This window comes from Nilaparvata lugens, chromosome 4 (genome assembly GCF_014356525.2).
Source record: "Nilaparvata lugens isolate BPH chromosome 4, ASM1435652v1, whole genome shotgun sequence".
Taxonomy (NCBI): Eukaryota; Metazoa; Arthropoda; class Insecta; order Hemiptera; family Delphacidae; genus Nilaparvata; species Nilaparvata lugens.
Genome location: NC_052507.1, coordinates 72,412,067 through 72,438,281, shown reverse-complemented (window position 1 = coordinate 72,438,281; position 26,215 = coordinate 72,412,067). Strand labels below are relative to the sequence as shown.

The window sequence follows — 26,215 nt, the reverse complement described above, 5'->3', positions numbered from 1 at the left end:
CTGGTACCAAAACTTGGTTTTATAGGTTATGTTGGTGTTTTCGTTTTGCTTTATTATCCCGTTGTATTTGAGTTTAGTTGAATTTCATTATAATATATTATTGAAATATTGTTAATAATATAATTAAATTGATATTTTAGCAAACTTTTAATAATGTAGTACAATAGTATATAATTCTGAAAGAATATTGTTTCTTATTTTGCTTATCATTCCTAATCAAATATGAGTGCACCAAATGAAACCACTGCTATCAACAGTACCAATAGTGGTAAGTTGAATTTTCTGTACTTTTTTTAAAAAACATAATACATTAGTCTAAGGTATTCGTATCACACTAGGACACTAGTTTTGGCTCCCTGTGTGTCGCCAAGTTCCCAAGCTTGTGCTTACTGCACTAGGGTCGCCAGTCGCCAGATTCTGATGGCCAGCTGCTGTATCTATTAATTTTCCAGTTAGGCCATCAATCCTTGAAGCTAATGATTGCTTTTTGGTGACCAACTAGTTGCCTTTTAAAATACTGACCCTCATAACTATACTATTTCAATCAAGTCTCAAGTATTTTGAGCCTGTTTGAAAACTAAGGGTAAGATCACATTGAATGCAAGTATGTGCAAGTGCACATGGAAACATGACTTATCACGCGTGCAGATAAGAAAACAAAATCTGAAACAGCCATAAAAAAAATCATACTAAACGCATGCATTTGCTGGTGGCGTTCAGTGTGAGCAGCGACAGACAAGTCGCAACGCCCCAATTGCTATTTCCCGATTTTGTTTGACATCTGCATGCATGGTCTCGCGTTTACTTGCACATACGTGCATCCAATGTTATCATACCCTAATTTACACGAAATACATATACAATAGTTAATATTAAGCTGCCCTACAATATTGATTGTATTTTTTTTTAATTTATAATGTTAGAATGCTCATGAATTTGAAAGGTCTGTTTTTGATTCCATAATATCTGGTATGGTGACGCGGAACTTCTTTCTTATTATTTCAGTGATTTTAAGAGTTTCTATACACCCTTACTTCACGTCCTAATGCTCATAGCAATAAATGTAAAATTCCAGTCATATTATTTTTTTTTTTGTAAAATGAAGCTATAAATAGGACCATATTAAATATGAATTTGATTTAGATGTATTTTTGAGAAATGTCCAACTAATTTTTCAATATATTTTTCCAGCTCCATACTTGAGTGCAGATCGTAGTGAACTGGCACCATTGTTCACAAATCCCCAAGAGACAAAAGGTCTGCGACTGATAGCTGGCTGTTTCACCTTTATTAGTCTCTTAATTTCATTGGCATTGGCAGCACAAGTTCGTTATGGAAACCATCAGGTAAGTTGAACAAGTATTGTATTTTCAACTCTTATCAATAATTAGTTCAATAAAGATGTTCTTCATGTTATTCATGTAACTTATAAGTAGCCCCCTGAGGGTTGAGGGAGCTTTGAGTCGAACATCGTATTCAAGAATTTGTTGAAAACCAGAATACACCCACAGTATCCCTGCTTGTCGTAGGAGGCGACTAAAAGGGACCCCCTTTCCAATACCCTTCTTCCAAAACCCTTCATCTTCTTCTTAGTATGCTTTGGAACTCTTCATTTCCAAAATGACACTTTTTCAATTGACTTGGCTTTGTGCCTTTCTTTCTTTTTTTCTATCTGTCGGCCTTCCTTGGCATAATCTTACTTTTTCTTAGGCCAACACAAGGTGTGATATGGACCGTGCTGATGGGTGATGCTTTTATATGGTGTCTCAAACGGTGACTGCAAGATACCAGGCGCTCTCCTGTAGTATTTAGCCTTGCCTGGACATGCGGGGCTCTGTCTGGGTTGACTCCACTTCCCTAGCTGTTCTTAGAAACCACATGAATAAACCAAGCCCCAAGGCAACTCCAGAAAAGTTTCCTTGCCTTCAAACCCATGGGATCTGCCCCATTAGGGCAGGTTCCTTAATCTGAAATGAATGCTTCAGGGAACACAGCAGGTTCCGTTGCACTCTTACGTAGAGGCTATCAACATTGAGAAGGCTTCTACTGATCACGACATGTATGATGTAAGCTCAATCACATCATCCCAACTCACGGTATTTAGATGAAAACGGTAGTGGTCACGTAATGTGTGCGCAGTGGCCAGCCAGCTAGATTGCGTCATCGCCACCAACCGAGGTTTTTAACACCTACTGGCAATTTATGAAACTTGATTGGATTTATGAAGATGATTGGATATAAAATTTTGTCGGCTGCACCGGAAATTTAGCCTGTCACCTACCGTCTTCTTCTATATACCGCTATCCCAAAATGGATAGGAAGGATGAGCTTCTTAGACCACTGCTCAAAGAAGGACAGCCATTCACGCAAAACTTCTTGGGAGAGGTGAGGCTTTTGACCCTGAAAAGTTTCTGAGGGGAAAAAAGAAAAACCCAAGAGACCAGAGATGGGTGAAACACCAGGCACAAATGTGAGGCTGAGTCGAGGGTGGCCAGGTGCCCTAGAGGCAATTTGGTGACCCCTTCCTCTGCGGAAGGACCAATAAAAAAGGTCAGGAGTGGAACTCACATAGGTCACGAGGACCAATCAGTCTTAAGAGACTGCCAAGCATATCACACTGGATTGCGAGAGACTACGGGCAAGGAGAAAGGCTCTGTTTGGCTGCAAGCAAACAGGTGATGAATAGGATGTTAGCATAGGGAAAAACTCCTGGATCTTGTAAAGGACACAGGTATTGGTTTGGCCAACTAACGTACTTGGGGCACACCAATCACGCTCCGACTGGTTGTCCACGAGTTAGTCCAACATCCTCACTCGTATTCCAACTTGACTCTGACTACTCGACTGATCTTGGAATGTCGGATGTGTTGGACCTCCAGTTTATCCAACTCGCCCGACGAGGCATCCAACATTCGTCCCAGCATCAAAACCCCCATTGGGGGTTTCCCCTCTGGACAAGAAATGGGATAGGATAGGACAGGAATGGCCCGTTTAAGCTATTCAGATATTTATCTTCATCCTGTAGCCAGCATGCTAGGACGACCTCTTTTCTTTGTTCCTTTCATTCTCCCAACAAACATATGTCTCTGCATCCAGTCCTCATTAAAACTGGATTCCCACATATCACTGACATTGGAAGAGACCGTACAGTGAGAATATTATTCTCATAAGTATAAATGGAACTATAGATTCTCGCTAGGCCGTTTTGAGTGGGAACGATCCAATCAGAAATCATGGGAATTATATTTCCACTATGCCGGTCACTTTCACTGTCACTAATATGTGGAATCTAGCTTTAAGGAGAAATTAGATGCAGATACAGATGATTGTTGGGAGAATGAAAGGAACATATCAAGGGATTTTACATCCCTTGTAAAATAATGTATTATTGTAATAATAGTATCTTATGTCACAAGGACGGGAAGGGGCCTTTTGCAGGCGAGAATGATGTTTCTAGTCGAGGCGTTAGCCGAGACTAGAATTTTATTCGAGCACTGCAAAAGACATTCACGTCCAAGTAATGTACACTATTTTCTGTCATAATAATCTAAAGGAGAATAATTGAGAAATAGAGAACATTACCTGCATGTGCTAGCGTTACTACATGCATTCTATAAACATAACCTAGTTTACAAATTCCTAATCAGGAGTTTTGTGGAAGTTGACAAAACTTCCTCCTGGAGCGCTGAAGGTGGTTTTTTTAGCAGTATTGCTGTTCCTATTTCGGAACTAGGAAACTTACTCGACTGTAAAGAAAACATATGTTTTCATTACAGTAGAGTATGCTGTAATGAGAATCATATGTTTATTTGTTCTGCAAACAGCCGTCTACCGGATTGATTTCATGCATGGAAAACAGCTGAGATTGAATGACTATGACAAAAAATTATCACATTTTATCGCTTATTGTACAAAACACTGCATCTTCCAGTATAACCTACAAACATTTTTTGATCAATGAGTCGATTCTGAGATACTTCTATAACGACTTGACTGTTTCATTGCTTATTTTTTCCACTGTTAAATTAGAGGATTACAAAAACTAACCATATACTATTGTGTTCAGGTGGCACCTCACGGAAGTGTTGTATCAGACAGCAGTTATTGCTCTCGCATTGGAGCCTCCATTATAGAGAAAGGTGGCAATTCAGTTGATGCAGCAATAGCAGCTACGTTTTGTATGGGACTTGTGCATCCCCATTTAACGGGATTGGGAGGGTGAGTGCAATCTCGACTATTATTCTTTCAAGATTGAAATCATGTTACGGATTATACCGGGTGTTTCAAAAAGAATGACCCAGTTTTAAACAGTTATATTTATTTAATAAAATGGTGCACACAAATCAATTTTACATCAAATCTCTAACAGAAGTATCGAGTTTATGATGATGTATTATAAGTGTTCTATGTGCCCTCCTTCTAAGGCTCGGACGGCATCTTAGCCAAATTCATCCCAGACTTTTCGCAAGATGTCTTCTCGGACTGCAGCTACTGCATCAGTTATCCTGGTTTTTAGCTCCTCAATATCAAGTGCTAAGGGAGGAACAACGTTAAAGATCGTGTTTTTGTTCCTCCCTTAACACTTGATATTGAGAAGCTAAAAACCAGGATATCTGATGCGGTAGCTACAGTCCGAGAAGACATCTTGCGAACAGTCTGGGATGAATTTGGCTACCGTCTAGATGTCGTCCGAGCCTCAAAAGGAGGGCACATAGAACACTTATAATACATCATCATAAACTTGAAACTTCTGTGAGTAATTTTATGTAAAATTGGTTTGTGTGCACCATTTTATTAAATAAATATAACTGTTTAAAATTGGGTCATTCTTTTTAAAACACTCTGTACTTTATTGTTATGTTACTAGTCAAACGGCTCTAAACGTGCAGATTTTATTTCGATTATTTTGAAAAATATGTAATTCATTTAAAAATTGTAAAATAATTGGAAATTAGTGTTGGCACTAACTCTTGCTTTTGACATAAATGCTTGGACGTGAGTGCTATATTGAGTATTGAATAAGGTGTCGGCATATTTGAACATCCAAGAAGCGTTTTGCGCTGTGTTTTGAATCTAAAGGTGCGTACAGATATACGCGCCGCGAACATGAGCAATTCACTTTTAATCAGCTGACTATATCTGTATTTTTACAGAAACGGTAAGATACAGATATAAAAAGCTTGGCATCAGCTGATTAAAAGTGAACTGCTCATGTTCGCAGCGCATAAATCTGTACGCACCTTAATATCCAAACTAAGGTAATCTAATCTGCCCAAACCTAAAACATACTTTAGTATTCGTGCTGTATTCACACGAGGTTTCTAGAGTTTTGCGCTGTGAGTTCACCAAACTAAACCAAATTAACCAAACTAATAGCCATAAGCTAACACGACGCTTAACGCTAAACCACGTTTACTTGTAGATATGGTTGCATTTATCATAATGAGTTTCATACGGGGTTTAAACGAATAGCTGACATTTCTCCGTTTAAACCCAGTCTCTGCATGCGGGCCTGAGACAATCTAATCTATTTAAACCTAATATAATATTCCAGTGAAATACTTATAAAATGTGGTCAATAACCTCTTTGCATTCACTTTCATCAAATGTTATTTTGATACAATAAGATAATGAATCAATTGTAACATTTATTTTCAGTGGTGGTCTTATGCTGATTTACGATCACAGACAACACCGTATTAAAGATTGTCTCGACTTCCGGGTTTCTCAGAGCAAGAACCGTGATGTGGGAATTCCAGGATTACTGGCAGGTTTATACCAAGCCCATTATTTACATGGGTCAGCCTCATGGGAAGAACTGTTAGCTCCTTCTATAAGAATGGCCAGGTAATCTAAAAATTTTTTACAATAATTATTTTTCAAACGTCGAAAATTTATCCTATGATTTAACAGGAGTTTTTCTATAGTTGATTTATCTAAAGGAGAGTCAACAATCAATATCAATCTATCAAATTATATATAATATACCAAATATATCAATTTGAGCTTGTGTGCGTATGAAAGTCAACAATCAATATCTATACTGATATCCGCTTTTCATCTGCTCTTGTTGTAGTAGTAGCAACTCAGGACCCCGTTGTTTCACTCTTCCTCCGTTTCAAGGCCCAGGAAGCGGGCCACCCTGCAAGGGTCGGTCCAGAGGCTGGCGGTTGTTAAATTTGTCGGCTTCGTGGGGCAGCTAAAAAGATGGTCCGTGGTGTGGGGTCTATCACCACAGTCGGGACAGACATCGGTTACATCCTGTGTGATTCTGGATACGTAACTGTTCAGAATCACAGAGTAGCCTCATGAGTAGAATCACAGAGTATATGTGTACCTCTGAGAGTACCTCTGAGAATATCAGAATAGATTCTGAACAGTTACATATCCAGAATCACAGAGTAGCGTGACCTCAGTTGCGCGAGTATCGTGCGGGTTTTTCTGGGTAGTATTTCTTCTCGGCGGTTATTTGGGGTGGATACCCCCCAAAAACTGGGTTTGGCCTCAGTCGGCCGATGCTGCCCTCGACCGTCCTCCTATGAATTGACTTGATCCCCTCCTTGTATTTTGTGCTGTCGATGGATGGTTTTGGTTCCAGCCACCCAATTTCGCCAATCAGGTCATTTAGTGCCTTGGGGGCGGTTCCTTCAGGGTAATATGGTAATCTGCTCTTCGTAAATAACAGTTCTTTCATAGACACTGAATCAGGTATTGTAATGATTCAGCCGTTCATAACATAATATGATAAGATTATTACTGTGAATCGGTCTTGATGCTTCATGATCCACTCTCACACACCGCTTGTTCATATTGTCTCTCAGCTTCCAGAACAGACTATATGTAATGTCGAAACATCGTAAATAACAGTTCACAATGTAAACACAAATTTAAATTGTCAACCACTTTTTATTATTATAAAATATTATAATATACACAGAACCTGGCACGAAACCAGGTTCTGTGTATATTATAATATTTTATAATAATAAAAAGTGGTTGACAATTTAAATTTGTGTTTTCATTATGAAAAGTACCACAACATCACTCACACAACTGTAAAGTTCACAATGTTTTCATTGACACTGAATCAGGTACTTTAATTATTCAACCGTCAAATATCTTTAGTTTGTTTCTGTGAATTGGTCGTGCTGCTACAAGGTCCACTCTCACACATCTGCTTGTTCATATTGTCTCTCGGCTTCCAGAACAGACTATAGGTAATGTCGAACCATCGTAAATAACAGTTCACAATTCTTTCACTGACACTGAATCAGGTACTTAAATGATTCAACCGTTCATGACATAATATGTTTAGATTGTTACTGTAAATCGGTCTTGCTTCTCCAAGATCCAATCTCACACACTCGCTTGTTCATATTGTATCTCGGCTCCCAAAACAGACCATAGCATAGACATCTCTAATACAGGTATTAGAGGTGGCTATGACTATAGGCATAAAGAAAATATATCATAAGTAGATATCCCATGGTATAGGTCGTTTAAGTTCCAAATTTCAAGCCGTTTTTGTTAACTCAAGCCGATAACTGTCGACTACTGGCTATTATTACTGTTTTGGCCGGGTGAAAGTGTAAAAACGTCACAGTATCAAAGACTACAAGCGTTACATAGCATCTCGAAAAATAACTATTAGGACTATATGCTTGAGTTGACAGTGAAATTTGGAACATAAACGTTCTATACCATGGGATACCTCTATTCCTTCTTCTTCATCCATTACCCACAATTGTAGGATCGATGGCGTCATGTCAAGAATAAAAATAAATAACAAAAAAAAACACACCTATATCTTCTTATGCTATATTTTCTGAATGCTATAGGTCATGTCGAACCATAGTTCCTACATAACTGCTTGAAAATTAATAGTAAATACATTTGTAATTTATTGTATAGAAGCATTCCCAATTATTTAAAACAGTTGGAAAATTCCAGTTAACACCTTCAAGCAACATTTGAGAAAATGGTTATTAGGAATTGGCAGGGATGCTGCAGAGCAACTGAATCAATCCGCCTATAAATTCAGAACTTGAACTCGTAGTGAAATTGCCATTTATAATGAGAACTATAGCCTTTACCTAGCTATTATTTATATAAATGTCTGTATATACTAACAACTATGGAATTTCATTGTGTACGATTTATATTCTTTGATATGCTGAAGAATGTTAATAAATTAAATTATAATAATTTTGTATGTACAAAACATAAAAAAATAATCACAATCAACTTGAAAGAACTCACTCTCCACTCACAGACTCAAGTCTTTGTGGAGAGTATTCGCTGTTAAATGTTTAAATTAATTTTATAAATTTTTATTATGATTTTGTGAATTAAAAGTCATTTGATTTGATTTGATAGTTTATGGAAAATCGCCTATTTTACTGACCTCAATCGAAACATCTCCAAAAAGTGAAGTGAAGAAAATCTATTATTGACTACTATATAGTTGAGTTCAAGTTATGAACACTCAACCTAGTGATGTAAAATTCCCGGGAATTCAAGATCGAGGAAATATTCCCAGGGAATTTAAGGGAAATATTCCCAAAAATCATTCATTCCCGGGAATTTATGGGAACTTAAGGAAATTTATGATTTATTTTATAAAAAATTACCGAAAAAGACGTTTTTTGTTACACAAGGTCTCAATTACCTGTTATACAACAGATTTATGTAAGAAATATAAGGATGAATAACACTATACGAGTATTTAAATGAAAGTGAGTGAGTGAGTGAGCAAAAACAGCCTCAAAGAATGATGATTTATTGATTAAATCAATGTAAAATGTGGCTGAGCTTGATCAATATCAAATAGAATGATGATTTATTGATTATATTGATGTAAAATATGAGTAGGATTGATCAATTTCAATCATTTTTAGAGCAATTTTATAAATTCCCTCAAGTTCCCATAAATTCCCTTAAATTCCCAAAATTTCTTGGCCTCGGAAATATTCTCGGAAATATTGCCAAATCATAACTCTACCCGAAACTTCTCTTCGTTTTTAGAGATATTATTCATGCTTATGCTTTGGCAATGATACAAAACACCAAATTAACTCAAAAATTTCAATCTTATCTTAATTTTCTTAACTTTTCCTTCTCCGATTGCAGATCAGGATTCGGCGTCTCGAGCAGTCTGGTAATGGCGAAACGAAGTCTGATCGCCAACGTATCGGACCTGCGCACTTGGCTCGAGCCCTTGCAACAAGGCTCCATCATAACCTCGAATCAGCTCGCCGATACACTCTCCATTATCTCAACGCAAGGACCTGACGGTACTCAAATGGTGGAGGATCAAACATTGACTGTAAATAGGCTTTTGGTGACCTCACGACTTCTGTTATGGTTGTTTCTCAGGTGTCTATCACATCAACTTGTTTGAAATAGCTTGATTGGGATTTTGCATGATTGAATGCATTTTTGCATGATTGAATGCATTTTTGCATGATTGATTTTGCAGGATTTTGCAGTACCCACTATGTTTGAATTAGCTTGATTGGGATTTTGCATGATATTATTGGGAATCGCACATCAAAAAGCATGATATGATACCATAGTAGCCGAATCATATAATACATCATCCGCCATTCAATCAAGACACATGTAATACCTATTTAAATAAACCAGCTATCCAGCTAATTAATAACTTACTTTTATTTGATTGAATTAGTACCCTAAATTTTTTTCAACTAAGTTATTAGGTATATCACTCCTACTGTATGTGTCTATTACATATAGTTGATTCTTCAGCATGTTCAACTAAGCTTTCAGCTTCAGCAAACTAAGCTTTCTTACTAACTAGCTTTCAAACTCCTACTTCAAGTAAAGAAGGATATAAGATCATATAGATGTAGAGTTGACATCCACAGCCATAATACACGAAATAAAACAACAATTGATGTACCTTACACAAGACTGAAAATAGTTATTTGTGCAACTAGTGCGCAAAGTGACAGTTTGCTGCACCGAAAGATACGTTTACGCACGAGCCGTAGGCGAGGGCGGAATGGCTTCTTGAGTGCAGCAGAGGAACTTTGCGCACGTATTTTTCATATTGCATTTTTCCTACAGTTACCATTCAATATGAAAAGTGGCTGATTATGGGTAAAATGATGGCTAAAATCCATCAAATGTTTGTATAATTTTGTTATTAATAACATCTTTAATTTATTTTAAACTTGATAATTCAATAAATTGAATATTAATAATCGATAATTTATTCAAATTAAAAATTAAATTAATCCAATTAATTTGAAAATTTGAATAATTTTGGGTAAATCTTAATTTGTAAATAATTTTTCAACCCTTAAATTTATGAATGAAAAAAATATTATTTGAAATAATGAATAATTAATAATATTCAAAATGTATAATTTAATGAGTTCTCATTTTTATTTATTTGAAAATCAGAAAATATATAGATAGAACAAATTCGCATTAAAAATGCACGCCCACAGTGTCAACAGCTGATTGGGATGGCTGCAAGATAATACGCAAAATATTAAGAGTACGCAAAGTAATAATTATTTTTATTTAATTTTAATTATTTGACGTTTCCGATAGCATTGTTTGGGTCCACTAAAGGAATAAAAATCATTCTTATTCTTATTCTAACTTGATTGGGGGTTTGCATGACTTCATTTTAGTAATCTTCAATGAAAGAACATTTAATCAATGATTTTAAGTAAATATGAATTGAGTGGAATACTGATTTTACACGTCACATAACACTTCACAAGTTATATAAATTTGAATATAGGCCAGCACAGTAAGTTAGTCACACTAATGTGTCTACTAGCTTTGATTATGGATACGTAGGCTTAACGTATCCATAAGTAGTAGTAACACAGATATCTCTAATAACAGCAGACTATGATATTAGCCAAGGAAGTAAACCTAATGTAAAATATATTTATAGCGAAATATTGTGCATGCATGATTAGGGCACTGCATGTCTTTTACATACTAATACTTTATCATTACTCAAAAAGTCAACTAGAGAGCTTCTAAATGACGGAAATTCATCAATTAATCATTTTCACACTGATTAATCATCATTTTTAATAGTTTAATAGTTTATTATCAGTAATTTCATTTTTAAACTGTGTTAATTTTAAAATAATCAAACGACCATGGTTTTACACACTCTTTCCAAATGGCTTGATGGATCCGAACAGTTTAGGTGTCTATGGAACCATCATGACCCAAACGAGGTACAAGTTTTTGAAAATTTCAAAGAAGTTGATCCGTTTGAAAATTGAAGCATAAAATGAAATTAAATTTTTATCACCGTGGTCGTTCATCGTTCTATTTTTGAGTTCAAATTTATATTTGTAAGCTTTATTTCATAAACACTTTCTTACTTACTCCAAGGGCCATCTATATCTAAGTTGATATTTAGCCGCACCAACAAACTGTCTCCACGTAGTTTGCTTCTCAGTATCTTTTTCTGTCGCTCCAAGCCTCTCCATGTCATTCTTAGGGTAACCGTCCACTGGAACCGTATTCAACCGATCCGTTCGGCCGTTGGATCAGACGAATCTGCCGGCCGTTAATTCGGCCGAATATGGTCGTCCATTGGAACCGTTTACGTCAGTCTAGTTCAGTAGTTGGCTGGTTGCCAATTATTGAATTAACTACTATCATAGCCACCAACATTTTCCATAAACAATGATTATATTGATATTTTGAAAATTTAATGAACAAAAAAATCCACTAAATTAGTTATTCATTACAATAATCTTACCTTCAGATCCTATTTGTTCAGCAATCTTTGTCCACATATTCTTTTGAACATCACGACGATGATATCTTTTGTCTCGCATAATGGAACATGCTCTTGAACCAAACTTATCAACTTTTCATTGTCCATAGTATCAACTTTATAAAGCATAACAACTTCAAAAAATAAAAACAAACAAGACTGTGAAACAATTGTAGGTTAGGAACACTTTGTTGTCTCAGCTCGACTAGCTACTTCGGCCGGATAGAGCCAGAAAATCCCATTTAATTCGGATCGAAAAATTGATCGGCCCGGAGACGGCCGTGTACGGCCGAATGAACTTGTTGCAATGGACGAGCATCTATTCCTTGCTTTGTTGGGGGATCGATGGTCGCGTTCGGTAGTTTTTGGCCGATGCTAGTTCGGACGAAAACGGTTCTAGTGGACGGCCCACCTTAACCTGTTGCCACCATCTCTGTCTGGGTCTCCCGCGGGGTCTTCTTCCTGGAGGGTTGGGAGCTAAAACTTTTCTCGGATTGGACTCTTCTCCTCTCCTCTTCATAAACACTGTTTAGTTATAATGCCAGCGTCACACTCTGTCACCAAGTCGCTTGCCAAGCGGCTTGCTGTATACATCTATACGGTCGGAATGAAGGCGAGAGGTGGTGTAGTAGCCATCCACACTCGCGCTCGTCATCATTTGTACGCACTTAGCAAGAGTGTGGATACGGCTCAAAGAATTAGTATTTTAAAAATATAGAATCAAAAGTTGATAATTTTAATATAGTTCTTATCAATTGTTGTCTATTAACCAACTGTAATGAGCATCAAAAACACTTCGTTGGTTCGAAATCTGCAGTAAAATTCAGGTCCTACCAGTGAGTTATTAATTATTCAATTTGTCAGTCATTGTTTACTTTCAGTTTTGACAGAAATATTTATTTATTGAAATTGATGTTGCTTTCCATGACGAAACACCAATAATAACTCTGTTGTAGTGATAACTCTGTGTGAGTCCTCAATACTCCAAGAAAAGTGAATGTTTTTCAAATATTTACAAGTAACACAGTGTCAGACCTACAACAGAGTTTATTTATTCTATTTTTATTATATGACAAAAAGTACATGTAAACAAAACACGTGCAAATATTCACGAAATAACTATAGTCGATTCATCAAAAGGAAAGCCAATAATAGGCTCTCAATAGGACAACTCAAGTTGTTCTTTGCCGGTAGTGCCATATTGCAATTAAAAATATACATTCTTTTATGGCAAATAAATGAATTTGAAATTGTATTTGAACAATAGCATAGAACTTGCGTTTGTGTATGCATTAAAGTGATGACTCATATTCATTGATAATAATTTTATTTATTTATTTATTTATTTATTAGATAGAGCGAACAATACAATAGTCGGAAAAGAAAAAACAGGCTATTGCCCAAAACTTCTTCAATTTCCTGATTTTGTCACAAATCGTCCAAATATAATGTAGGTTATGTTCACTTCAATTTCAACACCAAATCTTCAATCTGAAACTATGAATCAGAATAAAACAAAGAATTTCAAATTTAGATGGATTGATAATAAAACTTCCATTAAAACAAAAACCAAACTTCAAATATTCACAAAATATAGAATAAAATCACTTAAATTTTGAGTTCGAAAATATCACTTTCACCATAGCTAGAACAGCTGTTGAATAATAATAATAATAATAATAATAATAATAATAATAATAATAATAATAATAATAATAATAGTAATAAATTGTTATTATTGTTGGACTCTGATAATAATTATAAAATTGTAACTATTGCTGGACTCTTATATTGCAGTTCACAATGCTTTCATGGTAACTGAGTCACATATAGCGATATTCAGTTCAGTGTTTTACAAATATGTTAGGTAGCTACTGTGAATCGCTCTTGTTGCTCCAAGATCCTCTCTCACATGCTCATGCTTGTTTAAATCGTCTCTCAGCTCCCACCTCCCTAAACAGACTTTACAACTATAGTGAGGTCCACGTTATAATGGCAGTAAAGAAAGATAGGATAAAAACGTTGCCAAGTCTCTCCATTTTGCCACTGACTGTACACAGCTGTGACTCAATTCATCCCATTAAATTTAATCTAATAATAGTTATAATTCCCTTGATAAAATAATCAATTTAATGTCAAATTAATCAAGAAAATATATTTTTTCTTAATTTGATTCAAAAATTTGCTTTTATAACAGATCAGATTTTTATTTTTATACAAACCTGGAATGGTGGCTAATTTAAAAATCTGTGATACAACAATCTGAATTTCAAAACAACAGAAATTAAGCTATTTGGTAGGAATTCTATTCCAATTTCTTTTAAAAATAATAGAACAATAGAAATCCTATTAAAAAATAAGTAATTTCAATGGATTAATTCTGAAATAACTTTTCAATTTTATTTATTTATTTTACGAGTAGGTCTAACCTAAACGTGTAGGCTAACTGAAGCATGGATGGTTAGTTATCAACTTTTAAAATGTCATTTCAGGTATTTTAATTTGTGTTTCTCATACGGTAATGTTTAAAAATTATTTCATTGTTTCAAAAATACATTTTAAATCAATTATACGACTTGTGTACTCAAGTATTTTGATAGAATGAAAAAAATGAGAATTTTTTGTTCAGTTTTGTACAGTCACTGTCAAAAGTAAATATAAAATAAACTGGCAAATAGACAAAATTGCAAAGCGAGAGAGAGATAGTGCTATCTGTTCTGTTGTATGATAGAAAATGACAGCAACAGTATTGTCAATCGTACACTGCCATTTTAATGTGGACCTCACTATAGAATAGACTATATAGTCCAGGCAATGAATGCACAATAGAGAGTATAGAGGAAAAAGTTTGGAAGACAATTTTTGACCCCGCAGTTCTGTTTAGGGTAGTAAGGAGGTAAACATATCAAAATTCCCCACCCCTACCCCTTGTGCTAAGGGGGTGGGGGTGGTTCAAAGGTACCATTTTTTTGGTTTCTCGCATATAACTCGAAAACTATGTATCTTACGGACATAAGTGTTATATACAAAATTAAAGCTTTCCCACAACTTTTTCTATATCTTCTCTAGTTTTCGAGATATCCGCTCTTGAGGGTATATCATTTTTGAAAAAAACACGTTTGCCCCCAATTTATTTATATTTTTGCACTTATAACTTTTTAACCATCGATCGGGAAAATCCATGCTGATTATAAGCTTACAGAACATTAAATTCTCTTCAATTTGATGTATAATTTTACACTTTTACGCATTTCCCTACAACTGTTGCAGCAGATTTAGTGTTGAGTGTGAAATCTCCAGTTTTTCAACAATGGACCAATTGACTAAGGAATTTGGAGGGAATTTTTTGTACACAATTTTTGACTTTGCAGCTTTGTTGAGACTAGTCAGGAGGAGAACATATCGAAAGTCTCTATTCCTAACTCATGTGCTGAGGGAATGAGGGTGGTTTAAAAGTTGTATTTTTCAGCTTTTTGCTTCCACGCTCATATCTTGAGAACAATACGTTCAACCGACAACATCGTTTCTACAACGGCAGTCTGACGAAAGCCGAACAGACTATTGTACCTATATATTATTATATCTGACAATTTACGTATCAAACGGGAATATTCCCGGACATGATGTTATGTAATGATGAGTAATAAAAAAAATAAGACTTTACAACTAGAATAGACTATATTAGTTGTTCCTAATTAAATCTTACTGTTTTCAGCTTTCTACAACGGCAGTCTGACAAAAGAAATGGTGGAGAAGGCGTCTCTGAGCCCAGTGGACATGGCCGGTTACAGGGTGGAGAGGGGAGCCAGTCTGTGTTCGGAACACATCTATAACGGCTACAAGGTGATTGCTCCCTCACTCAGTGGCACGGGAGGTGAATTCCTCTTCAAGGCCCTGGATCACTTGAACCTCAGCGGCTCCATTGACGCAGCTGTGCCCCTGGTGGGACAAGCTCTTCTAGGTCAGACACGTTCAACCAAATTAATATTTACGTGCTAATCCGCTCCAGTGTAGATCAAACGTTCATGGAATCAACACTCGACATAGGCATGACATCAACATATGCCTTTTGTCCGCCTGGAAAGGCTGAGGTCCAGTCATCTGCATTGAGCCACTACTTCCTTAAACAAAGCCGTAGTGCATTCGTGTGACGTCAGTACAGGTAGGGCTCCTGCACCAATAAAAATTCGTTGATTTCAGCTGATCTATATCAGCTAGTGTTTTTATTGGCGTAGAAGCCCTACCTGTGCTGACGTCACACGAATGCACTGCGGCTTTGTTTGCGGAGGTAGTGATTGAGCTGTCACTTAATTTTGAATTGTATACTCATTATACAATACTCAATTTGAGTCTTGAACTTCTTGAAACCCCACAAACTTCCATAAAGTTTATCAATGCTTACTAAAATAGCACCTTGCCGACAATATATTTAAATGGAAAACATAGGCTTGTATCAAATGATTTATAGAATTTGTATTAAATAATTTATAGATGTTTGCATCGAATGAATTGGAAATTTGCTATGAATCTCTCAGGACTCATTTCCAGTCAGTAAGACACTGATGCCCGGTTTCACCAACCTTGATCAAAATTAGCCTAGCCATGGTCAATTAGACCATAGTCAAAATTTGATCACTCGTTCAAACATACATCTGTTCCACCAACCTCGGGATTTATCAAAACTCCGTCGGTCAAATCTGAACATGGTCAACTCTTGTAGCTATACTTTTCTGATGTTGGCCAACATGTTTGCTGGCTTGCTATTGGCTACATATGATTTTGATGGATGGAAATTACCGAGATATTGCAATTATTCAAATTCTAATGAATTAATAATATTATTATTAAACGAAAATCCAAATTAAATGCTGTAATATAATAAATATAGTAACATCCCATGATACTTAATATCAGTTTTGCTGCTCATATTCAGAGGGTATATTGCGCTGAATGCCCTTTTTATTTTACCGTCAGACCGTCAAAAATTCAGATTACTGTACTTCTTTCTTTAATTACTGTACTGATTTTTCTTCATATAGTATTTGTATAGTCACACATCTATAACAATTTATAATAATATTTCAAATATGAATTGAATACTCTCGTACAAAGAGATTTACAAATCACCATCAATTTTGTCAATTTTTATGAACAAATGAACATTCCAATTCTAATGAGATACATTGAAGCAGCGAGGTTGATCTAAGGATTGAATAATATAGGCCTACTGTGTAATAAAAGAGTGAAGCAAATCTCTTTCAAAATCTTCCTTTATTTTCTATATTATAATAATTTACCAATTAAAAGATTCCGAGAACGAACCTAATAAATAACTTACTACAACTAAATTCAATCGTACTAAAGCATTTGAAATGTTCCATTGCGTCAAAAACATAACCCACAAACAAGCAAGGAAATTGATCGAACACTTTTGACAGTGTTCAAATAATTTGATCGCCCGCTCGGCGGCAGTCAAATTTAACCATTGGTTTGACCGTGGTTGAACGTAACTGGTGTTGGTGGAACGAATTATTGCTGATTTGATCATCGGATAGATTTTAACCATGTTCAAATGCCTTGACCAAGGTTGGTGATGACTGTAATAAAAACACTAGGATTTTGTCAAAAAATATCACTTATTATAAAATAACAAACATGTTTCGACACCAATGGTGTCATCATCAGTCATGACACCATTGGTGTCTAAACATGTTTGTTATTTTATGATAAATAAGTTAAACTTTTTGTCAAAATCCCTGTGTTTCCATTATGGATAGATATCACAATATCTCACCAGTAACAGTACACTGACTGTTATTAAAATAACGTAGTTGATACGTTATGACTTATAAGTACACCATGCAGATTTCAAGAAGAAATTTGATTAACATCTTTTTTTTTCAATTTTCAGCTAATCAATCTGAGCTGTCTTGGAGGATACATTCGGGAAGCGTGGTCGTAGCTACAGACCGAAGTGATCTCTACGTCTCTATTGTCAGGTAACAACAACTTATTACACAGTTTAGATTTTAATTTCTAGTTTTTACTTTCCTTGCCCTATTACCATGGGTAAGGAAAGTATTGCTTCCCGAAAAAAATAAGGTACCCCAACTTCTAAATTTTTATACGTTTCAAGGTCCCCTGAGTCCAAAGAAGTGTTTTTTGGGTATTGGTCTGTATGTATTTGTGTGTGTGTGTGTGTGTGTGTGTGTGGTGTGTGGTGTGTGTGTGTGTGTGTGTGTGTGTGTGTGTGTGTGTGTGTGTGTGTGTGTGTGTGTGTGTGTGCGTCTGTGCGTCTCAGCGTCTGTGTACCCGATATCTCATCTCCAAATTAACGGAATGACTTGAAAAACAAGTTGAGACTTGGCCCTCCATCCGAAGAAATTACAGGGTTGCCAAATCGTGTAAAATTGCAACTAACTCAAATTTTCATTTCAATGTCAGAATTGGATGTATAATATTATCCCCGATATCCTAGTAGTGCTAAAAAAGTTTCAGGGTTGAAGGTTTAAAAGGAAATTTATTTTTTATCATAAAATTGGAAACATCGCAAAGATTTGTTTTTCTTTTGAATATCTATCTCTCTCTCAGAATCATGTAGCGTCGTGATGAGTAATAATTTTATATCAAATGAACGGGGAGACTGTCTCCTTTCTATTGGTGTCTGGATCATTTTTATCCGACCCATAGTTATTTTTCAATTAATAATTATGTTCGTCAATGTCGAGTCATTTCGAGCAGAAAACATTAAATTTTCGACATGCTAGAAACTTTTTTGTTTCAAAAAATAAATAGGTGGTGAAAGCGAGTAAGTTTCTCAGAAATAATTGAAATTATTTTTCCAATTGTCAAACGTACTCGGAAGAACGTTTTTTGGCTTATCAGGAGTTTCAAAGTCAAGGATAGCGACTGAATGGTGTGCCGCCATATATGCTATCAATAGCTGGGATCAACAAATTTAAAATACAAAACGATTGAAAAATCCAGCAACTGCAAGCCAGATGATCATAATAGTGAAAATGACAACCTCGCCTTGCATAATCCAAGCGGTGTTTCATTACAGCCTTTCTAGAGGCAATCAGCTTGTTTGCGTTTGAAATAATTCAGTCAAATAATCTTGTAAATTGCCAGCCTTTAGCATACAATTTGGTACACAATGCATACCATGCAGCCACTCTTCTAACTTTAAAATTCCTTTGAGACCAAAATACGATCTTCCGACTCCTTTTGACAATTGAAAAAACAATTTCAATTATTTCTGAGAAACTTTCTCGCTTTCACCACCCACTTATCTTTCGAAACAAAAAAGTTTCCAGCTTGTCGAAAATTTCATGTTTTCTGCTCAAAATGTCTCGACATTGACGAACATAATTATTAATTGAAAAATAACTATGGGTCGGATAAAAATTATCCAGACACCAATAGAAAGGATACAGTCTTCCCGTTCATTTGATATAAAATTATTACTCATTACGACGCTACATGATTCTGAGAGAAGCGATATTCAAAAGAAAAACAAATCTTCGCGATGTTTCCAATTTTATCATAAAAGTTAAATTTCCTTTTAATCCTTCAACCCTGCAACTTTTTTAGCACTACTAGGATATCGGGGACGATATTATACATCCATTTCTGACGTTGAATTGGAAATTTGAGAATGTTGCAATTTTACACGATTTGGCAACCCTGTAATTTCTTGGGATGGAGGGCCAAGTCTCAACTTGTTTTACACAAACTATAGGAGCGATTTGGAGTGACAGCCCGATGTCCCATATTGAACCCTTGTGATTTTTTCTTGGGTTTTCGAAATGCCTTGTTTATGTGAAGGACTTACAAGATTTGAAGACCAATATCATGGGAAAAATTGCTAACATAACGCCTGCAATGCTGGTAGGAGTCATGACAAACTCCAGAAATCGGTTTACTCAGTGTATGTAGAATGGGGGACACAACCTGCCTGATTTGATATTAAAAACTAATTGAAAGAAAAACTTTATATAAATGTGTCTACATTACAAAAAATAAATACAAACTTTCTGATCCATACAAAGAGTTTTATTTACTTGAAAAAATGAAGTTTTGCTGCCGCACTCTGTATTTTAGGATAGATGTATTTCTATAAAAAGGAGTTTCTTTGCTTTGGAATCATCTACATCTTCCACTTGAAAATGTTATTAATTTTTCATTTTTCAATCAGTGGCTTGGGCTCGGTCCTTGGATCACAGATATTAACAAGCAGCGGCTTCATCCTGAACAATGCGATGGAGATGGCGCCCATGGTGGGAAGCCGGGCAACACATCTCGCTGTTCCATTCATCTGTGTGCAGAATCTGTTTGTATGCGGCCAACGCTTCATTTCAGGTGAGATTTTCATTCAAAGTTATCTACGTCATCCGTTTACTATTAATTTTAAGTTATTATCATTTCAGATTAAGATTTTATTTCATGTCCAATGAGAAATCTATATCAAATCAAATCAAATAGCTTTTTATTCACAAAAACATACAAATTTATAAAATTAATTTAAACATTCAACAGTGATACATTTAACTCCGGTTGCCGGTTGCACAAAAGCCGGTTAAATTTTAATCGTGATTAATTCCACAAGAACCAATCAAAGAAGCAGTCTTATCAAAAAGCCCTTCTCTGATTGGTTCTCATGAAATTAATCACGGTTAAAATTCAACCGGCTTTTGTGCAACCGGGCCTAAGTCTTTAATTGAAACATTTAACTCCCCACAAAGACTTGAATCTGTGAGTGGAGAGTGAGTTCTTTCAAGTTGATTTTGATTATTTTTTTCATGTTCTGTACATTTAAAATTATTATAATTGAATTTATTAACATTCTTCAGCATATCAAAGAATATAAATTGCACAAAATGAAATTCCATAATTGTTAGTATATACAGACATAATAGTAGCTTAATGGCTATAGTACTCATTATAAATGGCAAATTCACTATGAGTTCAAGTTCTGAATGCAAAGGAGTATTGAATCAGTTGCTCTGCAGCATCCCTGCCAATTTCTAATACCCATCTACTCAAATGTTCCTTGTAGGTGTAATACTGTAATTTTCCGAAAGTTTTAAATGATAGGGAACGTTTCTATACAAAATATGACAAAAATGTATTTACTATTATTTTTCAAGCAGTTATGTAGGAGTCGGGGATGGGCAATACCAAAGTTAATTAGATTTCTTGTATTATGAGTATGAACTAAATTATTGAAAATGGAGTGTTTGTTGTAGTATATGTAATTCATTTAAAGTAGTTTCGGCAATAGATAGGATTAGATAGATTCAGGATAGATAGGAATCCTAGCTATAAGATAGGATTTTTTTTAAATAAAAAAACACATTTCTTTTGTTAAGACGCTTTTTTTTTGTTATATAATTTATTTTGTTCTTATTTTATTTTACTCTTGTTTTATTCTCAGCTTGATGTTTATTTTAAATCTAATTTTTTGAATGAAGAATGTTGTAATGTTTCAAGGAGACATATAAGGTTTAACCTGTTGTCTCCATGTATGTATTTATGCAAATGTAAATAAATAAATAAACTCGTATGTAAAGCTGTCTAATATTAAAAACTTGAAACTCTTGGTAAACAAGAGTAGATGGGTAGCGATAGTCTCGCCTGAGACATGTCTTGATGGTCACCGGCTCCAAGGCAAACGAGGAGGCTCCACCCCAAGCTATGATACCATATATAAGAACTGACTGGATTTATGCGTAGTATGCCACCCGCAGTTGATGTAGAGGAAGGACCTCTCTTAGTCGTCTGAAGGCATATATCATTTTACGCAACATTAGAGTTTCTTCATATGTATTCAATTAGTATTAATTTATAGATCAATTTTAGAAATGTCCAATGCCTCTTTATTTTGACTGGAAGAATCATGAATTAAGTACTCAATTTTATGTGTCTGGAAATCGCATTACAAATATTGGTATTCGTATTACAATAATGTTTGCAGGTGCTCCTGATGTTAGAGACGGACTACAGCTAATCTTTAGACTGTTGGACTCAGAAACATACTACAATACCAGTCTTCAGTCACTGGTGGATGCCCCACGTGTACGATTTACAGCCTCCACCAATGAAGTACAGGTGAATTTATTGAAATTATTTATTTATTCGTGGACAGAATCACAAATCATATAAATATGATATCAAGTTTAACTGGATTTTTTATCTAGATTACTCTAAATTACAGGTAAATTTATTGAAATTATTTATTTATTCGTGGACAGAATCACAAATCATTTAAATATGATATCAAGTTTAACTAGATTTTTTATCTAGATTACTCTAAATTTGAATTTTGTGTTTGAAATTTGACAAAATTTTATAGAAACTTGTAAATTTATCAAATTTACATTTATTGAAATTGTCAAGTTTAACTCAATTTTTATCGAGATTACACTAAATTTGAATTTTTCTGTGTGAAATTTATCAAACTTAAATAGAAACTTGTAAATCTATCAAATTTATAGTATTTGAGCCTATGTTTTGACGGGTGATTGTGAGCAATACATGTTTTTTATCTTTATCATCACTTCATTCGCTCCATTGGCCTTTTGTTATTTATTTATTCACAATCGTCACATGGTACATCAAATTTTAAGTATCACTCAAATGACTGGTGACATGTCAAAGCAATAATAATCAATGATAATAATTTCTATAACTAGTTGTATACTAAAACATTGAAGATTGGACACATAAGCCATTAAGTCACAAAACTCCACTTAACGCTACTTAACTCGTCAAATATAAATTTTTAGGGAATTTTGTTTCATCACTTGATGAAATTATTATTGAAATTGAAAGTCAGCAGCATTGTAAATAGTTTTTTTAATTAATATTTCCTTGATATATTTTTTTTTTTAATAGTTGTACTGATTTTATGTTTTTGATGACTGCTGGAAGCTTTTTAAAATATCTCATCCTAGAATAAAACGGTGGTCTCTCAAATTCTGTGCTGCGATGAATGGGAAAGGCAATCAAGTCTCTATTGCGAGTATTATATTCGTGGTTATTAGTACAGCACAGAATACCAAAGACTGTTTGAAGACTGTTTGAAAAGAATGTTTGGAGCTTGAACTTTCATTATTAATTTTTACAAAAGTTAATAATTGAGAGATGTAGATTGATGGAAGAGTAAGCATTTTAAGATGTTTGAAATGTACTCTGCAAGAAGTTATATTTGATCATGTCGTTATAGCTGATTTAAATATTAGTGTTGTCCTATTCGGTTCGTGTCATATATAAAATTCTTGGGCACTGGGCTACCTTGTTGTTGCTCCAATTCCAATGGATTGTTCCATTCTATTCTGTCATATGGTGTTTACCTTTGGGGGAACTCAACCCATAGCATCAGGGCATTTTTGTGGCAGAAAAAACCAATACGAATTATAAGTAACCTTGATGTTAGGGATTCATGCAGAGAAGCTTTTAGACAGCTGAATATTATGACCCTACCGGCACTTTCCATTCATCAAAATCTGTTACAGGTGAGACAAAAAAATTCAGTTTTGATATCCAGTCAAATACCCACAATTTCAATACAATAGGGAGAATTTAACAGTGCCTCACGTTCGACTGAGGAAAACTTACAAAAGCCATTATTTCCAGCAAATAAAATTATTCAATAGGCTGCCGCTAGAAATTAGAGCGCTTCCACTTGGTCGTTTCAAGATGGTACAGTTAGCAAGTGGGTTACATCCAACTCCTTCTATACAGTGCAAGAGTTTCTTGAATGTGATATTGTTATTAATGTCCAGCGGAGTAGAGTTTATATGTTTGTCTTGTTTACAAATAAGCTATATTGTGATAATGTTACACTTGTGGTACAGTGGTGAGTGTTTTAGTCAGTTTTGTGTGTTGCTTTTTTGTATGACTGTATTCGGTTGGTTCAGTTGTTGGTTGTATTTTCACATGGTACTGTAACTTTTATTGTATTGTTATTTCCGCTAGTGTTATGATTTTGTTACTTATTGTATTGTTTGTATTTTGACTTTTGCCTATTACTGCATTGTATATGTTTATTGGCAATAAAAGATATCTTATCTTATCTTATTCTCTATACAGGTCTACCAATAATAATTTTTTTTTTACAAAATGTTCATTTTCAAATGTCTAGAAGCACTTATAACTTGTAATTTAGAAAAATTCCAATAGAAAAATCCAATTAAATGAGTACTCCTTTTACAATATTGTTCTTTAAATAATCTACAAAATAATCGAATATTGTAGAAATGACGAAAATACTCATTTTCAGGCGTGGGCTGAGGACAGACATGTGCCAGCGTTGAGTGGAGCTGAAATGGCGGCGCTGAAAGAACTGGGTTTCAAGCTGACAATGGCCCAGCTGCCCTACCCCAGTTTGAATGTCATTCGCAATTTGGCGACACTGTCGATCCCTACGCAGATCCTCGTGGAATGGGTGAAGCTATTCATTTTAACTGTGTTGACAATAATAATTAATGTTATTGGTTAACTATTGTGAAATAACTTGGAATCATCGTAGAAACCTGGCTGTTATAAACTGACTTCCCAATCGGATTGCACCATTGACGTTTAACACTAATCTAAGTTTACATAAATACACCGTGTCCCATGGAGAGGTTTACAAGTTTAATTTTATATTACGTGCCCATTCATGCACCGAACTTCTTTAAATTTTACACAGTTTGAATTTGTATTTCATAAGATATAATTCATCCAGTTCCGTGATGATCTTTCTATCCGATGGAAATTAATTGTTTAGAATCAAAAATATTATAATTTCTCTAGCATTATTTAGTTCATTTGTTTATTTTTATTCATCTATTAAATTAGTTTTTTCGAATGTGAGAATATTGATACTGATGGGCACGCATAATAATACCATGACTGCAAAACAAAATATTGAAACCAAAGACCTTAAAGCTGCGATTAGACCAATTTATTTAAAAAATGTTAATAACTCAATCCTTTTAGATTATATTAGATTGAACATAACTTATCATACACATGATGAACATATGTGTTTGTCAACTTCCGTTCAATCTAATAGAATCTATAAGGATTAAGTTCTTTCTTTATTCAAAAATTCTTCCTTTATTCAAAAAAAATAATTATACAATCAAATGCATTCCAAAAATCAAATACAATATTGTTTCCTAATTTCTAATATGTGTTCCCTATAGGCTACCCTGTGTGGGGACACTTGAATATATATAATAAAATATTTATATACAAATTTAAATATTATATCATGAAGAACATAATAATTGAATATGGTATTATATTGAAATAAATCAATATGTCAATATTTATAATCATTCTTGCACACATTCATACGCACACACATTCACATATGCGCACACATTCACACATGCGCACAAACACACACACACACACACAACACACACACACACCACACACACACACACAACACACACACACACACACACACACACACACCACACACACACCACACACACACACACACACACACACACACACACACACCACACACACACACACACACACACACACACACACTTACACAAAACTTAAAACTATGTACGGAGTGGTTGCTGTTTTTTTTCATATTTAGTTCAATTTTATTCATAGTTAACGTTTCGTTTTTTTTCAAAGTGCTGATGTAATTATACCATAAATGAATGCGTTTTGAAGAAGATACGGTGATTGAAATTTGATACTGTCTTACTGTTTACGCATACCGGACGGGATTTGTGAGTTCAATGATCTTTGATTGTTGCAGTGTTCATGTCGTGTAATGTGTAAATTATACTAAATTTAGACCTATATTAATTTAGTAAAAAAATCATTCGGGTTGTCTAGTTGTAAAATGAATTTCTTGATTTCTTTTCTAAATAACTGACGAGACGTTATTTTCCTTGTTGTTACTGGAAGTGAATTGAATATTTTTATAGCTATGTATTTGAAGTGTCGTCTGGAATGTTCTAATCTTGGTTTTGGGAGGTTAATGTCCTGTGAATTCCTGAGGTTTATTCTTTCTCTCATCTGTTGAATATCGAAATTATTTTCAGCTAAATCCAGCAATGCTTTGAATAGAAAAGAATGTCTCACTGATAATATTGACAGTTCTCTGAAGAGCATCATTGAACTATATTGTTTAGGTTTATTACAAATTATTTTTAATATATGTTTCTGACCAGTAATCACAGGTTTAATATGAACATTGTATGTACTCCCATAGCATATTATTCCATAATTTATTCTAGAACCAATAATTGCATGGTATAATTGTAACAATACTTCTTTTGGACATAACTGTCTGAGGTAATAGAACTTCCTTATGTATACAAATAACTCATTTTTTATCTTCTGTACATGATCTGACCAAGTGAGCCTACTATCCAATATGAGGCCCAGATATTTAACTGTACGTGCTTGTTT

The 26,215-nt window shown here is 34.8% G+C and overlaps 1 protein-coding gene across 1 annotated transcript; it reads left to right on the top strand.

The window, feature by feature from the left end:
• Positions 1-3: 3 nt before the first annotated feature.
• LOC120351100 (glutathione hydrolase 7-like) lies at positions 4-24,271 on the top strand. Its single transcript, XM_039427092.1, is given in 11 exon segments — positions 4-268; positions 1,192-1,346; positions 4,067-4,218; positions 5,659-5,847; positions 9,130-9,293; positions 15,498-15,743; positions 17,694-17,781; positions 19,980-20,143; positions 21,759-21,892; positions 24,066-24,189; positions 24,192-24,271. Coding segments are annotated over 11 exon segments (1,542 nt in total). The 5' UTR covers positions 4-222.
• The last annotated feature ends 1,944 nt before the right edge of the window (positions 24,272-26,215 follow it).